The sequence below is a fragment of the Camelus dromedarius genome, chromosome 23 (assembly GCF_036321535.1).
Source record: "Camelus dromedarius isolate mCamDro1 chromosome 23, mCamDro1.pat, whole genome shotgun sequence".
NCBI lineage: Eukaryota > Metazoa > Chordata > Mammalia > Artiodactyla > Camelidae > Camelus > Camelus dromedarius.
The window spans coordinates 5,450,453-5,473,885 of NC_087458.1; the positions used below are offsets into that span (position 1 = coordinate 5,450,453).

General features: G+C 50.3%; 1 protein-coding gene across 1 annotated transcript; it reads left to right on the top strand.

Annotated features, from left to right (window-relative positions):
- The first annotated feature begins 13,124 nt into the window (after positions 1-13,124).
- Positions 13,125-15,647, top strand: IVL (involucrin). Its single transcript, XM_010985834.3, has 2 exons — positions 13,125-13,165; positions 14,303-15,647. Exon 2 carries the CDS (start codon positions 14,326-14,328, stop codon positions 15,310-15,312), a length of 987 nt encoding a protein of 328 aa, XP_010984136.3. The 5' UTR covers positions 13,125-13,165; positions 14,303-14,325; the 3' UTR covers positions 15,313-15,647.
- The last annotated feature ends 7,786 nt before the right edge of the window (positions 15,648-23,433 follow it).

The following is a 23,433-nucleotide window of genomic DNA, read 5'->3' on the forward strand; positions in this document are numbered from 1 at the left end:
CCTATTCCCTCCTCCCCATGAAGAATTCACCATGCTCTAATACTTTGTCCCCAAAACACCTCCATTAATCTAGGTGGGCAGGTAGAGAGAAATCAGCTTCACTCACTATACTTATAAACTTCACTTTTTCCTTCTTTTTTGGTAGACAATTGACATATCCATCACCTCTCAAATTTTCCTAATGCCCCTCAGCCTCCTCTCCCTCCTGACTCTCCCTGCCCACCAAGCCCCAGAAAACAGCTGATCCACTTTTTGGTCCCTATAAAATAGTTTGAACGTTCAAGAATTTCATAAGCGGAATCATCCAGTATGTATTCTTTAATGCCTGGCTTCTTTCACTCAGCAAAAATATTCTGAGATTCACACAAGTTGTTGCTTGTATCCATTGTTCATTCTTTTTTATTACTGGGTAGGAAATGCCCTCACTGCATGGGTAATCCCACCCTTGGTTTGTCCATTAATTTATTGACGGACATTTGGATCGTTTCCAGGCGTTGGCTGTTACCAATAAAGCTGCCATGAACATCCACGACAAGCCTTTGGATGGACACATGCTTTCACTTCTCTTGGGTGAAGACCTAAGGGCAGAGCTACTGTAGTGTATGTTTTATTTGAGACGCTACCTGATTGTTTTCTGAAACGGCTGTGCCGGAAGTACATGAGAATTTTGGTTGCTGCATATCTTTGCCAACATTTCGTGTGCTCAGTTTTTCTGCTTTTAGACATTCTAATAGATATGTAGCGTCATTTAATTGACCTTAATTTGCATTTTCTTAATGGCTATTGATACTGAGCACCTTTCCATGTGCTCATTTGTCTCCAGATATCTTCTTTGGTAAATTGGCTGTTCAAATATTTCCTCCATTATTTTACTGAGCTATTTGGTTTCTTATTACTGAATTCTGAGGAGTTTTAAAATACATACTTTTTTTAAAGATTTTTAAATTTTTTATCAAAGTATAAATATATATATATAAATACACATATACATATATTCTTGATACAAGTCCTTTATCAGAGAAATTATTTGCACATATTTTCCCCAGTCTATGGCTTATCTTTTCATTCTCTTAGTTTTTTTTTTTTTTCCCCAAAGAAGAGAACATCTTAATTTTGATAAAATCTAATTAAATTTTTTTCTTTTATAGATCTTGGTTTTGGTGTCATATCTAAGAAATCTTTGAGTGATCCTAGGACACAAAGATTTTCTCCTATGCTTCCTTCTATAGGTTACTTTCTGTATATGACGAAAGACACGGACAAAGGATTTTTTGGTGGGTAAGGAAGGTGGAGGGAGGACAAGCGCGGAGGGGAGTATGTGGCTATTCAGTTGTTCCAGACTCTCCTTTCTCTACTGAATTATCTTTGCATCAGTAGGTCATAGTTTTTGCATTTATCTCTGAATTCTTATTTTGTTACCTTGATCTATTTTTCTATCCTGACATTCTTGTCTTTCTTACTGTAACTTTATGATGAGTCTTGAAGCCCTTTAATTTTGCTCTTTTTCAAAGTTGCTTTAGTTATTCTAGGTCATTTTACTGCTATGTGGATTTCAGAATAAACTTGTCATTTTCTACCAAAAAAAAAAAGCCTCCTGAGATTTTGACTTGACTTGAATTAAATCTGTGGGCTAAATTGGAGAGGGATGGACACCTTAACAACATGGAGTAATAAACAAGGACTCTCTCTCCATTTATTTAGGTTATCTTTCTTTTTTTTAATTTTATCACGTTCAGTGAACAAGCTTTGCATGTATTTTGTTGTATTTTCCCTGAGTATTTCGTATGCTTTAATCATACTATAAATGGTACTTTTAACTTCAGTTTGTTATGCGCTGTTAGTATATAAAAGTACAATTATTTTTGCTTAACAATTGTATGTACTGTTTATTAGCTTTAATAGCTTTATATAAATTCCATAGGATTTTCAACATGTATGATCAGGTCATCTGAGCATAAAGAGTGTTTTACTTTTTCCTTTCGAATCTGAGTGCCTGTTTCATCTTCTTTTCCCCCTGTCTCTTGAGAATGTTCCTTCTCTTTCTATTTTTCTAAGAGTTTTTAATAAAAATGGATGTTGAATTTTGAAAAAAATTTTTTCTACCTCTATTGAGATGATCATATAATTTGTCTCTTTTAGTCTGTTATATGGTGACTTACACTGATCGGTTTTAGAATGTTATAAACAACCTTACATTCCTGAGATAAACCCTTTTTGACTGGTTGTTTAATCCTTTTACATGTGTTCAGATTTGATTTGCTAAAATTTTGTTAAGAAGTTTTGCCTCTATGTGAATGAGGGATTGGTCTACAATTTTCTTATAATGCCGTCGTCTGGTTTTGGTATCAAGGAAATGTTGCCCTTATAAAATGAGGAAACTTTTCCATTTTCTGGAGCAGCTTGTGGAGAATTTCTTTTCCTTAGATGTCTGATAGAATTCACCAGTGTGGCCATCTGTGCCTGTGCGTTTCTTTGCGGGAAAGTTTTGAATTTAAAATATAATTTCCTTAACTGATTTAGTTTTCCAGATTATCTATTTCCTTTTAATAAACTTTGTTAGTTTTTGTCGTTTAGAAAATTCATCCATTTGTATCTGTTTTTAATGGTGGGGAATTTGTGACTGCACAGCATTTGTGACTGCAGAGCAGTCACCTAGAACGGCCTCCCTTGCACTAAAGCACACACTAGCTTGATTTGAAACCGCATGTATTTTTCTTTTCCCTAGAACATGAGCCCGCAGACCCCTCCCTGAGCACCCTTTGCTCCAAGCACAGGAATGTCAGGAGATGTGACTCCTTAACTCCTGGGGCAGAAGAGAAACACCAGACCAAGGCCCACTGGAGGAGGAGGACACAGCCCGACAACCCCCGGGACGGGAGGTCGGGGACCAGGTTTCCTGACGCCCGTGCAGCCGTGTCAGGGAGGAGGGACTGCGGCCCGTGTGCATCCACAGGCGCTTACCAGAAGCTGCTTCCCAGGACTCTCCCTACAAAACTCCTTCCTACCTGTCCCCACGATAGTCTCACAGCCTGAGGGCACTAGCCTGCTGTGACCTCCTTTGCCTGGCAAAGAAATAAACTTGTCTTTTCTACTTCACCCAAAACCCTGTCTCCGAGTTTCCATTCGTCTATTGGTTACGGAGGCCAGGTTTCAGGAACACCATCATCTCATGTATTGTGTCCTTTTTCTTTTTTAAACTCTTTTTCTAAGGCAGAAGAGTAAATCTGGTCCCTGTTCCTCTATGTTCACCAAAACAGCGCACTCTGTTTTTGCCAGTCATTTGTTTGAGCACAAAGTGCGTGCCAGGTTCTACGTGATACCCTCCAGAAACAGAAATCAATCAAGCCTGTTTCATGGTGCTACTGTTTAAAGAGCAAGACAGGTTCACAGGTACAACAGATATAAATGTTATGAGGGTAGAAAGCATTTTCTTCACTCCAACCACCTCGTCCTTGCTGGTAATACATCCCTTCTCCTGACGTTTCCGTGGGTTTCTCCCTGAGCACAGCTTCATGGAGTGAAAAGCAAAGGCAGGTGCTCTTTGCTGAGGCTGCAATTTAGATATGAATCTAGTCATGGGCTGAGTGTCAAATGTGCAAAAATGATCACCACGATACATACATGTCTCAAAGCATCACACTGCACACCTTAAACATACATGATATATGTCAATCATATTTCAATAAACCTGAAAAAGAGAAGAGGAATCATTTCAATGACAGAAAACTCAGGTAGGACAGTGGCGAGAGAATTAATGTGTCTTGGGAAGTCTAACACAGGCTCGTTTCCTCTCCGCCCCACCCAACCCTGGATCAATTGCTATTTGCTTCGTTAAGCAGGGGATGAAGTGGTTGAGCTGCATTTCAGAGTCATGGACAAAAGTGACAAAGTACAATTTTAAACTGATGATATGTTGCATATACCAGAGAAACAATGTGGGGCCCAGGAAGCTGCAGTGACAGGTTTAGCACAGAAGACTGGGTTCCTTGAGCCTCGGCCAGACTGAGTGCTCCTCCTTCCCCAGGTAAACCACACCTCACCTACCCTGGCTCCGGCCTCCTCTTCTTTCCTGCCTCCAGGAGGTGGCACAGCACGGGCACCCCCGGGAGGGCTGGGGCTGGCCTGGCTCCATCGGCCATGCCGCTCCTCCACGGATGCCGGGACCGTCCCTCCTCGCCTCATCCCTGAATGCAGACTTCATGGTTCCGTTTAGCTTCTTCTGCTGCCTGGAGCGAACTAGAGACGGGGCAGACAGCGACTGGGATTCCCGCTATTGCCAGGGCTGGAGGCAGGGAGTGAAAGGGTGAAACTCTAAACACAAAAAATCCCACCGGACAAGTGCCAGGGCCAACACGGGAGGAAAAACGAGTTTTGCTCTCAAAAGCTTGAGACTTAATGAAGAGGATGAAGCGCTCACAAAGTCACGCGATCATCACTGCCACAAAAACGGAAAGACTGCATGGCGGGGTGGGGTGTGAAGTCGGGATATTCTGATCCCATCCCTTCTATCACACAGTCTCCCCGAGGAGCTGTCCTCTATTTGGTCAACAGCACGGACCCCAGAGGAGGGTCTAGGGCTGAATCTTCAAGACAAAAATTCTTAAATTTCTAAGCAGGTTTGGGGATTCATGGCAGAGATCTAAGGGTATACCTTCCAGGAAGCAGGCTTAAAATAATCTGAAGAGTAAGAGGAGAAGGGAGAGGAGACCCTCCGCTGCCTGAGGTTAAGCCGGCGTTGACTGGGTCAGTACGGATTTGAACGCATTACGTTTCTGTCATCAGGAATAGTGACCAGATAGAGGTTAGATTTATTTGTGGAAAAGCACACTGCGTCTTTTTAACATGAGTAGACATTCCTTCAAGAAGTATTTAGGTAGGTGGCAGACATATTGGACATAGCGCCTATGTACCAAATACGGTCTTAAGCATCAGGCACGTGGAGGAACTGACACAGTCAAGAGCCCTACTCTCGTGACCTCGCATTCCAGTGAAGCAAGAACACAAACAAATTCCATAGGTTCAAATCGCCGTGAGCGCCATCATGGTATAAACAGTGTGGTGGACTGAGTGATCTCCTTTAGGTAGGGAGGCTAGAGAAGCCACCTCAGGGAAGTGACATTTTGAGTAGAGATCTGGATGTTTTGCAGAACTAAGTTATGGAGGTATTTGCAGAAAGCTCTCCAGGAACAGAGAATAAGTGGAAATGTCCCAGACTGGATCCAAAGCTCCACAGGTAGGAGCTGAGGAGAGGGGAGACAGGGTGAAACGAGCATGGGCTGGAGAGCAGTCAGGGGCCCGTGGACTTTGGTCTGCCCGTGCCGGCCTCCCAGCAGAGGAAGGGAAGAGTCATGAGCAGAGTTTAGAAGATGCTGGAGGAAGGAAGCAGCACCAGCTATTCTACCATTTATCTGCTTCTCTTCCCTACAAGATTTTTTGGAAAATGCCATCTATCCTCACAGTTCCCAAGCCCTCTCTTCTCATTCGCCCTTGAAGCCAGTCCAGTCTGGCTCTCATCCTCACCACTGCCACTGGCTGCCTCTGCCTAGGTCACCAATGGACTCTGTGTTGCCCAACCCAGCGGGCATTCTCGGTCCCCATCTTTACAGCATTTCTCCCAATTGTCATCCTTTCTCGTCAACAGTGTCTGCACGTGTCCAGGGTACCCCCTTCCCCTTGTGAGTTTCTTACCTCACCGTCTGCTCCTTCTCAGTTTGCCCCAGTTTTCTTGACTTTTCCTTCTCATCTGACCCCTTCACACGAGAGTGATTCAGGAGATGGCCCTTGAACACCTCCTCCTTACCACCTCTGTTCATCCCCTGGGTGACCTCATCCTGGCTCATGACTTCAAGTGCCATTTATACGCTGATGATTTCCAAATTTATGTCTACAGCCTGAACCTTCTTCTGAACTCTGCTAGTGTGTCTCATTGAATACTTGACAGTTCTACTTGGGTGTATCTAATGGTCATCTCAGACTTAACATGTCCCAAAGCTCACTGTTGATTTTTCCCACAGAACCAGCCCCTCCCACGGTCTTCTCGATCTCTGTTAATGGCAGCTCCATCCTTACAGTCACTCAAGCCAAGAGCTTCTGAGTCATTGTTTGCTCTCACCTGTATCTTACATCTAATCTGTGAGTGACTCTTACTGATTCTGTTGTCAAAGCATATCTGTAATCGGACCTCTTCTCCCTGCCTCAACTGCTGTCACCCTAGCTCTCAGCCATTGCTACGTGACTGTGGTTGCCTCTTACAGTTCTGCGTCCTTCCATCCTGGCCGGAGATTCTTTTAAAAGTCAGTCAGATGATGCCGATCCTCTGTACAGTACTCTTCGGTGGCTTCTCATCTCATTCACCGTGAAAGCCGAAGTTGCTGCACGATTTCTCTCGCTGCCCGTCTTCTCCCACTCCTCCACCCTCCGCTCACAGCTCTCTCCCTTGTTCACACGTGCCCAGCTGCACCGCCTCCTGGCTGGTTCCAGATCACGACGCCAGGCAGATGCCTGCCTTTGGGACGCGGCCCTGCTGTTCCCTCTCCCCCGCTCACCCTCACGCTGACCTCGCTACCCTCCGTTCTTACTGCGGCCTTTCCAGCCTACTCCGTTTAAATGAAACAGCGTCCCTCCCCCGGCACTCCACAGACCTCTTTCTTGCCCTGTTTTTCTACACAGTATTTCTAACACGATTTGTGTTCCAAGTGCGTGTTTATTTTACTTGCCACTCACCTCACACCCTGGAATGAAAGTTTTAACAGGGTGAGGACTTGCACATGTTTTGTTCAATGCTTTATCCCTAAGGGCCTGGAGCGCAGGCACATGGGACGCTCTCAACAAACTCTCAATGGACAAAAAATCAATAAGGCAGAAGGTGAAAAAGGCACTTCCAGCAGAGAGAAGGGAATGCACAAAGGCTCAGAGGTGAGCAAACGCGAGCTCAGGAGACCTGGCCCCGGGCGGGACCTGCCACAGCCCCCTGTGTGAGCCCAGGCCCTTCTTCCCCATTTCGATGGGGTCATCCTCTGGAAAGCCAAGTTTGGACTCGGGGGCCGTGGAAGCCCCTCCAGCACCGGCTTTCTCGGCAGGGAGGGAGGTGGTTTGGGGGTGGCTGGGGCCTGAGGCCCCCAGGAGAAGCACCAGAAGCTGGACTGCAGGCGAGAAGAGGGTGAGGCTAAGGCTGAGCACGCGAGGACTTGCCTGCAAGAGGAAGCCTGGGGCTCTCGTTCCTCTCCCAGAACCCTCTGATCTCTCTCTCTCCCCTTCCTGCTCCCGCCCCTTCCCACTCCAAGCAGGCTTTCTAGTAAAACCTGAGTGTCAGGAACATAACTTTCTAGCCACCCCAACGGTTTCCAGCTCGGCTGTCTCCGGATCTGCTGCTCTCCAAGCCTCCTCTGTGGCTGCCCTGGACTCTGTCTCTCCGGTGTCTGGTAGCACACGTGATGGACATCCCTGCCTCCCGTGGTGGAGGGGCCGGCCCGGGGGCAGACACACCCGTGCTTGATCCCCCTGCTGGCTGGGGGACGGCTGTTCTGGGCCCCAGCTGCTCCTCCGCGAAGTGCCGAAGGTTAAATGAGAGAGTGAGTGAGGCGTGTTTAGTGTCGTGTCTGGTAAACAGCAGGCTTTGAAGGTTTGTCTCCTTCACCTTCTCCTCCCCAGGGACCCTTGCAGCCCCAGTCTGTTCACACCTGCATCCATGCACAGGCCAGTTAGTTGAGTGGTCACAGGGCACAGCATGAATTGTACCCATTGCTCGGTTTCTGTACCCGTCTTCTCATCCGATGGGAATTTCCTGGGAGCAGAAGCAGCGTCCCCCTAAATCCTAAATCTGGGGCTTTCTGAGGTCAGGAGTTGTATCTCCGCTCAGACTGGGAGGTTAGGGTGGCAGCCAAGGCCCTTCCCCATACACTGGTCCATCTGGGGCCCCAGAGGCCAGCACTTGCCCTGACGCTGCACTGTGGCCTGGTCTGATGGAGTTAGCAGGCAGGGAGGCATATTTGGGGGAAGAAGGAATAGGCCCTGTTTTACACTCTGCACTGGATCCACCCATCTGGAGGCCTGGAGCAGCTGGACAGCGTTATGACAAATAGTCCACAAATACAGAGAATGGATGAGGTTAGAAAGGAGCCACGCTGGGGCTGCTCACCCGGGCTCAGTGGGACCCCAGCAAGGCAAAAGATGTGGGCAACTAACTCCTCTTGGTGGAAGCCTCTCCCCCAGGAGAAGGCATGTTGCCCTGATCCCCCCACTACACACACTCACACACACGTGCGTGCACAAACTCCACACGTATCTGAGTGGCCTCTGTAACCACTTTCAGTAGTAACCTTAAGAGCAATTAGTCCTCTCAGGTGGCAGCTGATGCAGGCTCAGGTGTCCCCCAGCACTCCCTAATTTGCAGGGGAGGAAGAGGATGGAGACTGATAAACCAGGCAGTCAGCCAAGACCCTGGGGCATCCTTGCCTCCTTTGACTTGTGGTCCGACTGAGGATGACACTTCCAGGGGGAGCCTGCACAGCTGGTCTAGGTCCCTCTTACCCTGTTGCTCTGCACCTGCCTCCTCTCTCTCCTCTGTGACATCACCCCCACCTTGTCCCTCCAACCAGAGCCCTGCCACCCTTTCCATCTGCCCTCCTCCAGGCTGTGTCCCTCCCCCGACTGCCTCCCTCTCCTGTGCACATCCCTGGGAAGGCTCACCTTCGGGTTCTTCCCCAGTCCTCCCCCGTTCCATGCAGCAGGCAGAGCCCTTACCATCCGTCTCCAGCTCCATGTGGCTGTCTGTGCACTCTGCACTCTCTTACCTGGCTTCCTCTGTCCACATCAAAGCTAGACCCAAACTGCTACCTCTCTTCTGCCCACACGGCCCCCCAGGCTCCTCCATGGACCATCAGGCTGCAGGACAGCAAACCCACCTGGATTCCCCAGCGAGCCCACCCCACGCACGGGAACACCATCCTTTCCTGTGGGGCCTCATGAGTGCCTGAGGAGGACAGTTCTGTGGGCTGAGCTGGAGCATCACCTGAGGCCCGGCAGCAGGCAGATTAGCAGGGGGGCAAATGGGCAGTCAGGAGACGTGGCTGCTCTCCCCACTCTCCTCCACACGCTGTGTGACTTTGGCGCTTCAGGGTTTTCACTTGCAAAATGAGAACATTAAATCTGGTGTTATTATAACTCCATATTTAGGCAGGTAACACAGAGCATCCCACCAGCAAACACTGGCCATGACTCCCAACAATAACATAGTCAGAGTACCATCTATGTGCTAACGACATGTATCACCCCACCAAATCCTCACAGAGGTCAAAGGAGGTGCATGTACCCATTTATAGGCCAAGAAACTGAGGGTCACAGAGGTAAAGCAACTTGTCCAGGTAACAAGAAATTCGGTGGGATTCGAACCTAGGCCTGTCTGACTGTAAAGCCAGTGTCTATCCTGGAAAAACAACGCTCCTCCAGATTGGATTAGGCTAAAATAAACACCAGCAGCAGCCAGGACACAGAGCTCTCTGTTCCCCGGACCAGCGAGGGTCATCCTGAGGGCATTTGGCTGAATCTGAGCCAAAGAAGACTGGCCCTTCCTCCAAAAAGCCCAGAATTGACCACATTGGAGTCAATCAGTAAATGTCTGACTCACAGAGTTGGAAAATGTCCAAGGTTGCCTAGTGCAACGTGGTGCCAACATCAGATGCTCGGGCACTGGAGAGGGCAGCCTGGTGGGAAGAGAGCTCACTGGGTGGAGATCAGGACATGGGGGTTCCAGCCCAGCTCTATCACAGACCCTCTGTAAGGCCTTGGGTTTCTCACTGCCCCTCTCCAGACTTCAGTGCCCACCTGTCACAAGAGAGGACTGGCCCCAGCGGAGGGGACTGGGTGCCCTCCCGTGCCCACTGTGTTCCAAGGCCCCTCCAGCTCAGACACACTGTTGCAATCAGGTGCAGAGAATCAGCTGCAAAGAATGTGATTTCCCAGTGAGCTTAGGAGGGGGGGCATCCTGCCAGCTTGGGGAGAAGGCACTGAACATCTTTTCTCCACTACTGATAGCCTTTCATGCCTTCATGCCTCTTACTGCATGAGGGGCAGAAGTGTGACCGTCCCTCCACAGCCATCAGCTTCACAAGCAAGAGCTAACCCTGGGGACTGAGAGCAGGAACCAGCAATCCCACAGGCCAAGAAGGGGAAGGCAGAGGAAAGCGGAGGAGAGGCAAACGGGGCACATCAGACAGACCAGTCCAGAAGCCCGGAGAGGAGGATGAGCCTCTTGGCCCCTTCTGGGTCTCATCTCCCTTCCTTGCTTGTCCCTTCCTGGGGCTCAGAGAGGCCCAACAGGCAGATGAGGCGTGGAGGGAGGTCAGGTTTGGGAGACCACGGAGGAGGACGGTGAGGTTTCCAGGTCTGCGGGACGGTGACCAGTGTGGGTTGCACATTGTAGGGTGATGTAGGCAACAGCGCCCTGGGCAGAGCAGGAGGCCTGTGGGAATGGAGAGGAAGGTAGTGGCCCCAGAGAATGGAGGTATTGCCTCTTGGGGAAGCAGCCTAGGCATGGGGACCAAGATGGGAACGTGAGACCTCCTGGTCCAGGTCAGCTCCCCAGGACTCTCTACCATCACTCCATCCCCACGACTTACTAAGAGCTGTCCTCAACACCCCTCCCCGAGGGCAGCGAAATGCGGGACTCATTCCTCCCCCTTGCCCCCACCCCCAGCTAAGCTACAGTTCAAGAAGGTTGTTTCACTTAGAGAGAAGGAGAAACCAGCCAGTTTCTGCCTCTGCGAGAGAAGCAGCCGGGGCCTCCCTGGGCTGGGGACCAGCCGGGGTCGGGGCCCCTGTGTGTGTCACGGGATGTGAGCTCATCCTCGTTACACTGGGTGGGGTCAGGACAGTTACCCGGCCTCCGCATGTGGACCCCGGGGCCTATGAGGTCACTCAGGCAGACACTGAGAGGATCTCCCATCCGTGTACACGTCTGCCCCCAACATGGCGCAACCTGAGGGCAGGGCGTGGGGCCCTGAGCCCCTAGAAGGCTGGGGCCCCTCCGCTCCTCCCCTGCTCACACGCCCTCCCTCAGCTCCGGTCTTCACTCTCCTCACCACTCCCTAGCTTGGCCCCGTGGCCAAAGGCTCACACACACTGTCTTCCCCACAAAGCTCTCATCAGTCTGTGAATCAGAGGGCGGGAGGCAGATCTGGCAGATATTGGCCCCTGGAAACCCATAAGACCGGTGTGACTTCCTCCAGCTGGGTCTGCTGCCCTGGGACTGACTGTCACGGGTTGGGGAGAGGCAGATTCCTCCCATGTGAGGTCAGCAGCCGAGTGCGAGGCATGTGTGCCCGGTGCGAGGATGCTCGGTTAGTTCTCTGCGGGGGGAGCGGGACGGCAGGGGGCGGGGTGGAGGAAGCGTTCCCCGCCCCTGAAGACAGCACCTCCCTCGGCTGAGGAGGGGATGTTGCGAGGCGCCTGGGGAACGGAGGGGGCGTGAACAGAGGCAGGAGGCCTTCCATCCGTCTTTACACACGAGGCCCCAGGAGCATGGCAAAATCGCACATAAATAGATCTCCCCGGGGGCTGGGAGGGAGGGGACTGTCAGGACAACCATGGGGCAGTCGGAATGCTTCTCAGAATTATTAGTCTTTGTCTTCATATTATTCTAATATTTGTTTTCTGCATGGGTTGTGAGGAAGAGAGTTCAAATGAAGTCCCTAAAATAAACTATCCACCAATCATTAAAAGGAAGGCCAGTCACAGCCGGGCTTGTTCACATGCACACACAGACGCAACGCTGAGGCGCTCGGCAGTCGCTCCCTCCGGGTTCCTGCATTCCTTCAGCGCGGATTTATCGGGCGCGGATTGCATTCAGTGGCTGCGGCAGGTGCTGGGGACAGAGTGGAAAACACACCAGGGAAAACTCTGGCCTTACGGAGCTTTGCTTTCCTGTGGGAGGGGTGGAAAATAAACAAGTGAACACAGCAGATAAAAGATCCTTTAACTGCCACTAGCGAAATGCAGCGGGGCCGCGGGGAGGCTCTCTGGCGGGCCCCCGCGTTCACGGTCAGGCCGAAGGACACGAAGTGTCAGGGGCCCGGGCAGCCCCGAGCCCCGAGGTGGGGGGCACCGGCCTCATCCAAGGGTCTGTGAAACCGTGGCAATGAGTTTAGATTTCACTCCAGGAGCGTGGGGTCACCGTCAGCACTGAGCGGGGACAAGTTCCAGTCCTCACTCTGAAAGACTGCTTAAGCTATTTTTTGGAGAGTAGTTCAGAGACGGCAATGGATGACCCACTTGTATGGATCTTTATACCTTCATGCATTTCCCCCAAACATTATACAGAACATTTGTTCTATCATCATAAAAAGCAATCCTTATTATTTCATGCATTATATCCTTAGTGCCTGTTTCCTTGCCTAGAGTTGTCCGTGACTTGGAGTTTTTGGAGCATGATTCTTGGGAACTTCTGTAACTACAGCCTTCAGCGCAGGGCCTGGGTAGCCCCTGGTACCCAGCAGCAGACCCTGACAAGCTTCTATGTGACCATATTGGGCTAAAGTCAGCCTCAACCCTCCCCTTCCCAGGACAGAGTTTATTTCCATGCAGAATGGAGTTATAGAAATGCCTTGAGAGCAGATGGGTTGTGGGCTAGTAGCCAAGAGAATCCCCCAGCAGCCCCACCCCTTCAGGGAAAGTGATTCCTCCGCCTTTCCACCCCATCTCCAGGCTGGACATCCCAGACAGATGCATGACTCTCTATTCGGTGCCCTTGGAAACAAACCCTACAGCCTAATAATGAGGATAAACCCATTTTACAGGGGGACAAATTGAGATCTGGAGAGAAAACTTGACTGAGATCACAGAACAAGAGGAAAAGGGGACCAGGTTCCTGAGATGCCCCCTTTACCTCCCAGTGCCCAGGTCGTGAGAACCACAGGAGTGACTGAACCCCCAAGCCCTCTGGCCGGGCAGGAGCTGTGTGTCTCTGTGAAAAGGGGCCCTGAGGGGTTTTCTGCTCAAGGTGCTGGTGATGAGTCAGGAAGGGGCTAGAGGAAGTTGAGTGGTGAAACCAGTCTATCTCCTTCAACTCGGGAAGGAGGCCAGGCTGGGGAACTGTATAAAGGGCAGCCTGGCCCCTGCTCAGCTCAGCACTCCACTGGACGCTTCTCTGGCCATCCTTCCTGTGAGTCTGGTGAGTGTTAGCCAGCAGAGCCAGGGTATGGGCCGGGGCTTCCCGCAGGCCAGAGAGCGGTGTCACTCGTGTGCTGGTTCAACTGGCCTACCTGTCCTTCTAGGAAGACTCAGGGCACTGTGCTGGGGGCGGGGTGGCATGGCATGAAAACAGAATGGACAGCAGTCCCCTCCTGTCTCATGTGTTCTTGGGACCATATTTTAGAGCATATGGGGGCCAGGGGTGGGGAGAGAGAGAGAGGGCTGAGATGGGGATTAGGGAGGCGGGGAGAATATGGCCAATTTTTGTCCTAAAACTGCTTGATTTGGGCTGACTGTGATTTTGCCTTCTTTATGGGAACAGAAGGTCCAGGGAAATACTTGTAACTCTTGGCTGTGCTACAGAAGGGAGAAATGCAGGGTGGGGAGCACTGGTATATTTGGAGAACCCGGGCAGAGCAGAGGCAGGAGAACCCAGCTTGGGAGTGGGGGCAGCCGTTTCCAGCCGCCTCCCACCACCTCCTCACCCAAAGCCCTGGGGCTGCAGCTGAAGCTCAGGGGTCATGCGAGGAAGCAGCTCTGGGGGCGAGTAGGCCAGTCTGTTCATTTCACAGAGGAGAAATCTGAGGCCCAGAGGGGCTGTGACTTTTCTAGAAGCACATTGTATTTCACTGGGAGGTTTAAGCTGAGAACAAGTCATGTGACTCCAGCTCAGGGCTTGTGCCCTGTCGGCATGGGCCGCTGGCTTCCCAGGACTCAGGAGTCCTCCAGGAGACCTTTCTACTCCTGGCACCTTACCTCTTCCCGGCATAATCCCAGAAGCCGTCTCTCCTCTCTGCCAGTGGAGGTCAGCAGCAGGGGAGAGACAAGGACGGGCAGCGGCGGGAGGTGAGGGGGCATTCAGCCCACCCAGCAGAGCAGCCCTGGAGAGAGCCCTCTTTGGTGGCTCTTGGGAACGAGGGGGTCTCTGGAGGTCCTTCCTGCCCCTCCCGAGTTCTATCCTTCACTCTGCTGCTTCTGGGGAATGACAGCCCAGGGTGGGCGGCAGAGTGTCCCAAGAGAAGAGGGGAAGTGGAGGAACCAGGTGCTGCTGCATTTCCAGGGCTTCGTCTCCTTCCTTGCCTTCAGTGACCCCTCTTATTCCTTTTGGGCTTTTCAGGTTGACCTAAAGCAACTTCCAAGATGTCGCAGCAATACACTCTGCCAGTGACCCTGCCCCCTGCCCTCAGTCAGGAGCCCCTCAAGTCTGTTCCTCCTCCCACTGATATCCAGCAGGAACAAGTGAAGCAGCCAACTCCTCTGCCTGTCCCATGCCTGGAGGTACCCTCTGAGCTCCCAGGGGAGACCCCTTTGGAGCACGGGGAGAAACACACAACTCTTGTGAAGGAGGTACCCGAGCAAGAGTGTGAGCTGCAGCAGAAGGAGCCACAGCAGCCGGAACAGCATCATGAGCAGCAGCAACAACAAGAGTCACAGGAGCAGGAACAGCACGTGGAACAGCAGCAGCAAGAGTCACAGGAGCAGGAACAGCACGTGCAACAGCAGCAGCAAGAGTCACAGGAGCAGGAACAGCACGTGGAACAGCAGCAGCAAGAGTCACAGGAGCAGGAACAGCACGTGCAACAGCAGCAGCAAGAGTCACAGGAGCAAGAACAGCACGTGGAACAGCAGCAGCAAGAGTCACAGGAGCAGGAACAGCATGTGGAACAGCAGAAGCAAGAGTCACAGGAGCAGGAACTGCATCTGGAACAGCATGTGGAGCAGCAGCAGCAGGAGCTACAGGAGCAGGAAGTGCAGCAGCAGCAGCAACAAGCAGAGTGTGGGGAACATCAGGAAGCAGAAGACCCGGAGCAGCAGCTGGAGCAGGAGAAGGCACAAAGGCAGCAGCCGCTAAAGGGAGAGCTGGAACAGGAGAACAATCTCCTGGACCAGCAGCTGGACCAAGAGCGAGCAAAGAAAGATGAGCAACTGGAAAGGAAAGAGGAGCAGCTGCTGGAACACCTGGAGCAGCGGGAGAAGCAGCAGGACCCAGCAGCGCAGCAGGGGGGGCAGCTGAAACAGCCTGTGTTTACCCCAGCCCCTGGCCAGGACCAGGAGACCCACCCCGCCCAGCCGCTGAAGGGAGACGTCTTGCTCCCTGAAGAGCAGCAGCAGCAGCAGCAGGTGTAGTGCCCCCCCCCAAACATAAATCACCACCCCCAGGGGCCCAGAGGCCCCCGGCAATCCCGCACAAGTGAAGAGAGCACCAGTGGCCTCGCTTACCTCAGGTCCTCTGCCTGGTGGCCCGCCTTGTCTGTGAACCTGCCCGACCCTGTCCTTCTGCACGTCCTTTGGTAGGGCTGGGGGGAGGGGACGTTGCCACCCAGCGCCCATCACCCTGAGCCCAGCCCCAACCTCCGGTGGCCAGAGCCTCTGCCTGAGGACAGTTACTACAGCAACTCTGACTGCATCCCCTCAGTGTGATAGCTGAATCTGTGAGTGTGCACAATGATACAGAATAAATCCTAGAAGTCCTGGGGTCCTGTGTTGTTTGGCTTTTTATCCTCTATTGCTCACCGTATAAAAACCTGTGTGGGGGTCAACGGTTGCAACTGCCTCTCTTGGCCAGCTCCCAAAGGAGGACAGACATTTGACCCCTCTTGAATTCTGCTCCCCAAAGCACTCAATACATTCCACCACTGCTAAAAATGAAATCAAAACAACACCAAAACAAAGCAGGGCCGCTTCACTCACACACCTGAAAGCAGCACTTGGCAGTCTTGAAGAGGGCATGGGTTAGTCTGGTTGAGGGGAAGAGGATCTGGTTATCTCAGTTCAGCACCGCCTTACAGTATAACCACCAAACCCAATCCTAACCCAAAGGGGATGGGGCCAAAGGGTGGCCAAAGCGATGGGGAGGGAGTGGGGACTCCACCTGCATTCTGGTGCCTGCCCAGGTTTTCTCTGTGTAGATTGTCCACATGGTTTCCAAGAGCCTTGCAGACCGCCTACACGGTTATAAAGGAGACTTTAGGGAAGCGAAGAAGCAGAACTGGGCAAGATGGTGAGAGGAGAGACTCCTGGGACTGGTCTCTGATGGGGAAAGTGACAGTGTCACTAAAAGAAGTAAAAGTTGGTCTAGCTGAAATCACGGAAGCCAAAAATGCTGAATAGCCTGCAGAAATACAGACCCAAGGTCACTGCAGCGGTTCCCGCCTTGACATTTCTGCAGCTCTCACTGCCCTTGATCACGTCAGCACGTGGGGGGCTCGCTTTTCTGGGAATCACCTTGCTTTAATTATTTACGTGATCTCAGGCAGGGGGTCTCAAGTTACCCAAAACTGTCTTATCACAGTCATAAGCATGTCAGGGACATTCTTTTTTTTTTTTTTTTTGGTGGGGGAGGTAATTAGGTTGATTGATTGATTGGCTGAATGATTGATTTTAATGGCAGTACTGGGGACTGAACCCAGGACCCTGTGCATACTAGGCATGCGCTCTACCACTGAGCTATACCCTCCCCATCTAGGGACATCCTTTTTGAGACTGCCATAGAAGCCAAACTCAATAGTCCTGAACAGCACTTAACATCCGTCAGTCCCCCACCCAACTCCAGCAACACTCACTCTCATTCCTCCTTAGGTATCCTCTCTTGAGTACTGATAGCACCATCTGTGCATTCACTTAAGCCAGAGACACCATCGCATTCCTCACTCCTCTCCTCTTCTTCCCCACCCACCACAGAGACCAAGTCCTCACTACCTCTACCTGCACCTCCCAAGCTTGGACTGAGATCATTTCTCACCTGAACTATTGCAACAGCCCTCAAGCTGGTCTCTCTTGCTTCCCGTCTCCACACACCCTGCAATCCACCCATCACACAGCGGTCAGGGTGTTACCGTTCTGACTTAACCACATTACTCCTTGGGTTAACACTTGTCAGTGGCTCTCATTACTTAGAGGATGAGAGAAGGGAATAGAGTCCTCCTAACGGGACAAGAGTTAAGGGGAAGTCTGGGTGGGACTGACTGGGAAGGTTGGGAACACAGGGAGAAGTAATTAGAAACACCCAAAATATGTGCATAGTTTTTTTTTGAAATCTTAAGTTTTGCCCCCTATTTGTTTTTAGAGGAGGAGGTAATTAGTGAAGTCTTAGGTTTTGAATTTTTTAATAGACCTTATTTTTTTAAGAATGGTTTTTAATTTACAGAAAAGTCAAGAAGATAGTACAGAGTTACCATACATTTCACACTCAGGTTTCCTTATTGCTAACATCTTGCTTTAGTATGGTGTATTCATTATTATAATTAACAAAAGACGGTTGGTACGTGGTTATTAACTGAACTTCATGGTTTTTTCCAGTTTCTTTAGATTTTACCTAGTGTCTTTTTCTGTTTGAGGATCTCATCTAGACTATCACACATTCAGCTGTCTTGTTTCTCTAGGGTCCTCTTGACTGTGATGGTTTCTCAGACTTACCTTGTTTTTTTTTTTTTTTCCTTCTTCTTATATTATTTCATGCCCATATGTGTATATTGAGATACAATTCTACAAGTATAATTGCTGGGTCAGTGTATGTGCATGAATACTTTAAAAAATTATATTTTAAACAAAATTTGATACATGAAAAGCATAAATGTTACACGGATATAAATTATAGCATTAGTCATCCAATAAACACTCATCAACTGACCACCTAATCCAAGAACTAGAACATGCCTGGTCAGGTATTTTGCAGACTATCCCACAGTCTGGGTTTGTCTGATATTTTTCTCATGATCAGACTGAAGTTATGGGTTTTGAAGAGGAAGACCACAGAGGTCAGGTGCCATTTTCATATAAAGAGTACATACAATTAACATGATTTATCACCTTGACCACCTGGCTGAGGTAGCGTGTGTCAGCCTTCCCCACTGGAAGGTTACTCCCATCGCCCTCCAACATCCCATCTTTCTATGATGTATCTTTGGAAGGAAGACACTATGCAAAGCCCACAATTAAGAAGTTGGGAGTTAGGCTCCCCGCCACTGAGGGTGGAGTATGAACATGAAGTATTCTGAGTTTTCTGTACAGGAAATGTCTCTCTTCCCTCTGCTTACGTATGTATGTATGTATGTATGTATGTATGTATGTATGTATGTATGCATTTAATCGCTTATTTACATCAGCGTGTACTCATGAATACTTATTTTATACTTTGGGCTATGACCCAATAGTGCTTTATTTATTTTCTTTTTTATTGTGGTAAAGCACACATCACAGAAAACTTACTATCGTAATCACTGCACACTTCAGAGGTATTAAGTACTTGCACCAACGTGCACATGCACGTTGCTGTGCAACCGTCACCGCCGTCCGTCCTGCAGAACTGTAGCTCTGGACCCGTTCAACACTCATTCCCCATGACCTTCTTCATCAAGCACACTCACCTCTCAGACTTTTTACCCTTTTCTCAATACTCTGTGAAGGTGGTTCTGGAATCTCTACCTCTCTCAGCGTGTGCCATAACTTTTCCCAGGGCCCAAAAGGCTTCCCAGCAGTGTGTCAGGACTGTCCGTGGAGGACCGAGTCATAAGTGTTGCCCTCATATCAATAACATCCCCCTCATCAGTTTCATAGCCCGCTCCTCACTGCCTAACAGCCTCAAGATACTCCCCCAGGAAAGGATTCCCATGTACTGGTACACATTACCTGCAGATCCATCAGCGAATAATTCTGCCCTCCCTTAGCAAGACCAGCACTAACCCAGTGGGCTTCACCAACGGCCAGGAGAGAAGGGGCGGGGAGATCTTGAGTTAGATGATGATGTCTTACAAGGCATCTGCTTCAGCGAGGCCTCTTCGTAGTCTCCAGCCAATGGCAATGTGGCGACTGGCATCTTCTATCCAAGGAGAATGGCCCACTCTTGTAGGCCGAGAAAATTCAGGGGACTTGGAAGTTCAGTGTTACCAAGCACATCCACGAACATGTTCCCATCCCACATTTTGAGATTCCACTGCTTCTCTATGAGGGCCCTGCCCTTGGCATAAGAAACGTGTGGATGCTGCAAATTCAGCTTTCTGTGAAGGTTACTACGAGGTTCTCGGCCTGGTGTGTAGCATCATCTGCCCTCTGTGGGAGATGAGGGACTTTAAATACTACTATGCAGGCCTTCTGACTTTGGGCCAGTCAAAAGGCAGTAAATGGATGGCCTGAGTCTGCTGTTTTTTTCTCTTTAAAGTATCAACAGCATCCAGCAACAATCAACCACGTCCACTGTCCTTAATGGGCACCGCTCCCTCCATGGATCTCAAACATCAGACGCTGCACCAGCCAGTGCGGCACCGTCTGCTGTCCTTGCCCTACTTCACCATAAAAGATAGTACGTTCTTGAACCCATTATCCTTGAAACAGAAAACATAGTAAAAGACACATGAAAGTGTCAGGAAATCTTGGCCAGTTTTGATGAACCCCTCAGCGAGGGCAGACTTGGGGAGTGAGGAAGCCTTCCCAAAAGGAATGAATGGCTCTTGGCTTTGGTGTTTTTGAAATGTTCCTAGCATAAAGGAATAAGAGTACAGTTCAAGCAAGAAGGAACTACAACGGGGTGGGGGCCACCACTGGTAGAGGCTAAAAGAAGGGCGATCCAGACGCAGGCCAGTCTTCCAAAATGCCCGTGGTCTCCTGCTCCCCCTAGTGTCGTGATGCAGAAGTGCAAGGGCCCCACCCAAGGAAGAGTCCAAAAAACAAAGCTTGGGTATCCAGGCTCCAGGGAGACACCTCCAAGGAAATGGTGATGAATAGGACAGGTTGCGCCCTGAAGGGTTCAGAGCGAGCAGGGGCAGAAGGCACGTGCACAGGTGACTTTGCTAATAGTAACTGCCGCCCTTTACTGAGCGTCGGCCATACATCCGCCACAGCGTCAAAAGCTTCACACGCGTGATCTCATCTTCCCGGCACACCACCGCCATCAACACCACCATGTGGGTGTGGTTACCCCCTTTACCCTAGAGTTAAGGAGACTGAGGCTCAGAGAGGACAAGGCATGCACCCCAGCGTCACTCAGCTGGTCACCGAGATCCAAGCTCAGATTGCGTCTGAATCTGGAGCCTGTGCACACGCTTCGGAGACTCAGCGCGGGAAGTCTCAGACGGGTGAGCGAACTCTCAGAGCCAGTGCCTGAAGGAGATGACATATGATTGGGGCTTTGAATGAGCACCAGGGAATGGATTCCAAAATGGGATAGAGCAGGGTCCCAGAGGGAAAAACCTGAGTTCAGGCGTCAACAGGGAAAACACTGTGACTGTGAATGAAATGAGTGGTTCAGCTTGGCTGGATTGTGGGAAGCAGAGGGAAATAAAATGGAAATGCCAGCCGGCCTTGGTACTGTGTTCTGTGTTCTTAAGACCCCTGCTAGAGGCACGAGGCAGCTGAAAATGAAGTAAGAGGCGTGGTTTCCAATCCGTGTGGAAGGACAGAACCCACTGGCCCCTTGTGACTCTTACCGAGCAGCAGGGATGCCCCAGTGCCGTCAGGTACTCTGAGGGGCAGAAACGGGACGAATGGATGAAGGCCAAGTTAACAAGCATGGCAGGGCTGGTCTGAGACGGTGGCTGTGCCTGGGAGAAGGAGAAGAGGAGAGGATTCCTTCCGCGAGAGGCCACTTGGTACGGTGACTCTCTCCTCTGGACCCCAAATGGCCGTGTGTGGTCCAGCAAGGTCAAATGCACTCAGATGGACAAAGAATACACTTTTCCAATTGAGGCATGTTTCCAGAAAAGTCATGACATAGAATACAACGCAAAGAGACCCACACTCGGCATGAGTTATTGTGTCACCGCTACGTCGCTAAAGGTTGGCTTATTCCTGGCTAAATTAAAAATAAAACTTTAGAATAGAAATATGCTCTCTGGGGTTGGGGGGGGTGAAGGATACAGCTCAGTGGTAGAGTGCATGCCTAGCATGCACGATGTCCTGGATTCAGTCCCCAGTACCTCCATTAAATAAATAAATAAAAACCCAATTACCTACCCCTCCAAAATTTTTTTAATTTTTTAAAATTAGAAAAAATATATGCTCTCTGGGTTCTGATAAGGATCCAACATAAGGGAGAAGACAGGAGCCTTGATTCGTGCCTTGGCTTAGACCACTTTCTGAGAGCAGTCAGGGTGACCTTTCTCCAGCAAAACTTAGGTCAAGTCACTACCAGCTCCGACCCTTCTAGAGCCTCCACGCCCCAGGAACTCAGTCCCCGCCCGACTCCCTGAACTCACCTGCTCCTCGTTCACTGTCCTCAGGTCACATGATGCTCACTGAACCCATTAAGGCCATCCCTGTCTCAGGGCCTTTGCACTTGCTCTTGCTCTGCCTCTATCCACAGACCTCTGTATGATCATCTTGCCATCATCCAGGCCCAGCTCCAACGTTTCTGCCCCAGAGAGGCCTTCCCTAACCACCCTAGTTAAAACTTACCATGCTGTAGTTTCTTCACAGCCCCCATGACTTACCTGAGATTGTGCTATTTACTTGTTTCTCGGTGGTACATGTGCTTACCGCCTCTCGTTCCCTGCGAGGATGTAGGTGCCGAGGGGGAGCAACCTGCGTGGGCCTTGCCGTGTGCGCTGTTCATTCTCTGCCTAGAAGGTGGCCAGTGCGTGGCCGGCCCTCAGTTAGTATTTGTTGCTGGGGACACACTGGCTCTCTGTAAACCGAGTTTTCCACGAATGGGGTATTCTTGGTCATTCCCACCCTTCCCCACCTGCTGAGGCCTCACAGAGACCTTCAGGTGTAGCAAGAACAGGACCCTATCCTATGGCTCATGAGCCTAGAAACTGGTCCAACTTCTGGACTCTCCCTCCAGACGCCCAGTCCCCAGACTTTTTTGCTCTTTTGTTGGAGTAATAGCGGTGTGATGGAATGGTTTGGCAGAGAGGTAGGTAGGCGTAGAGGGGAAGGGGTAGGGAAGGAAGAACTCTCTGAGCCAGAGGGATGGGTAAAGTTATCTCCCAGATCAGGAAACCTCTAGGAGAAAACAGAGTGTCCTTGACCGTAACTTGCCCCCATGCACTGAGGAGACAATACTGAGGGTGGTGTCCGTCCTCTGGGAAGCCTTCGGCAAAGCCTCCTGGCTGGTTAAGTCCTCCTCTACCAGCTACAGCAACCTCCAAATAACCCTAACAGAGCACTTACCGTCCACTGCTGAAGCCATGCGTATAGTCGGCTACCTGCCTGCTCGAGGCTGTGAGGACTTACAGAGCGGGAACAACATCTTACTTATCTCTGGATTCTCAGCGCCTAGTTCTGGGCCTGGCACGTGGTCGGTGCGCACTGAACGTGGAGTGAGTGTGCTTCTGCGGCGTGCCGGGGTGAGTTCTCTATTTCTGTGCCACTCCTTGCCTGTAGTCCTGAGGCAGACTTTCCATGCAAACAGCCGCTCACTGTCGCAGCACCCAGCACTGCACCCCAGCTCAGGCCCACGGGCGGTGAGCACAGATTCCTGAGCAGCCTCACGACAAAAGGAGGAGCCGAGAGGCAAATCTGGGACTTGCGTCATGAGGACACCGTTCTATTTATACCTTCCCCAAGGGAAACAGACATTTCTATAAACATAAAAGATTTCAACACGCCTAAGCATGCGTGTTGGAGGGTGGGGACATATGTGTGTCGCGTGCATCTCTTGGGATGGGGGTGAAGAAGCTGCCTACTTGACTACCTCCCTCAGCTCAGCCTCCCATAACCTTCTGTTTGGACCAGTCATTCAACAGATACTTATTGTTTAGCTCCACATTCGTTTGTTCTTGCGAGTAGGCAACCGTGGGAACCTTTGTTCCTTGAGACTGATATTTAATCTCCCCAAAAGCAAAAGCTCCCTCAACTACTGGTCTCCTCTGTGACACAGCATGACTTCAATTCCTGGAACATTTGATTTACTGGGATCTCGTTATGTGCTTGGCTCTGTGCTGGTGTTTGGGGAGGACATGTGTTGCTTTGTCCTCCAGAGTTTAACATTTTATCAAATCATATACCCAAATATCTCAAGACCCAAGAAGAACATTCTACATTTCCTAGTAGACGTAGGAGAGACTATGGAAGTAAGAGAGTGTTTCCTTAGAGAAGATATATTTCTTGGGGATGCAAAAGACTTCATGAAGAAGCTACCATTTGAATTTTATATTACAAGGGTATTTTGTATACTCTATGGGAAACTCAAAATATCAGGCTCTATTCATTTAACGTGGAGATAGTTGACTTCTCACTACATCTTTGCACCTCCTTCTGGGGTTGTCTGGCTTCATTCTTAAGAACACTAACTTGCTTCTTGGTTTGCTTTGA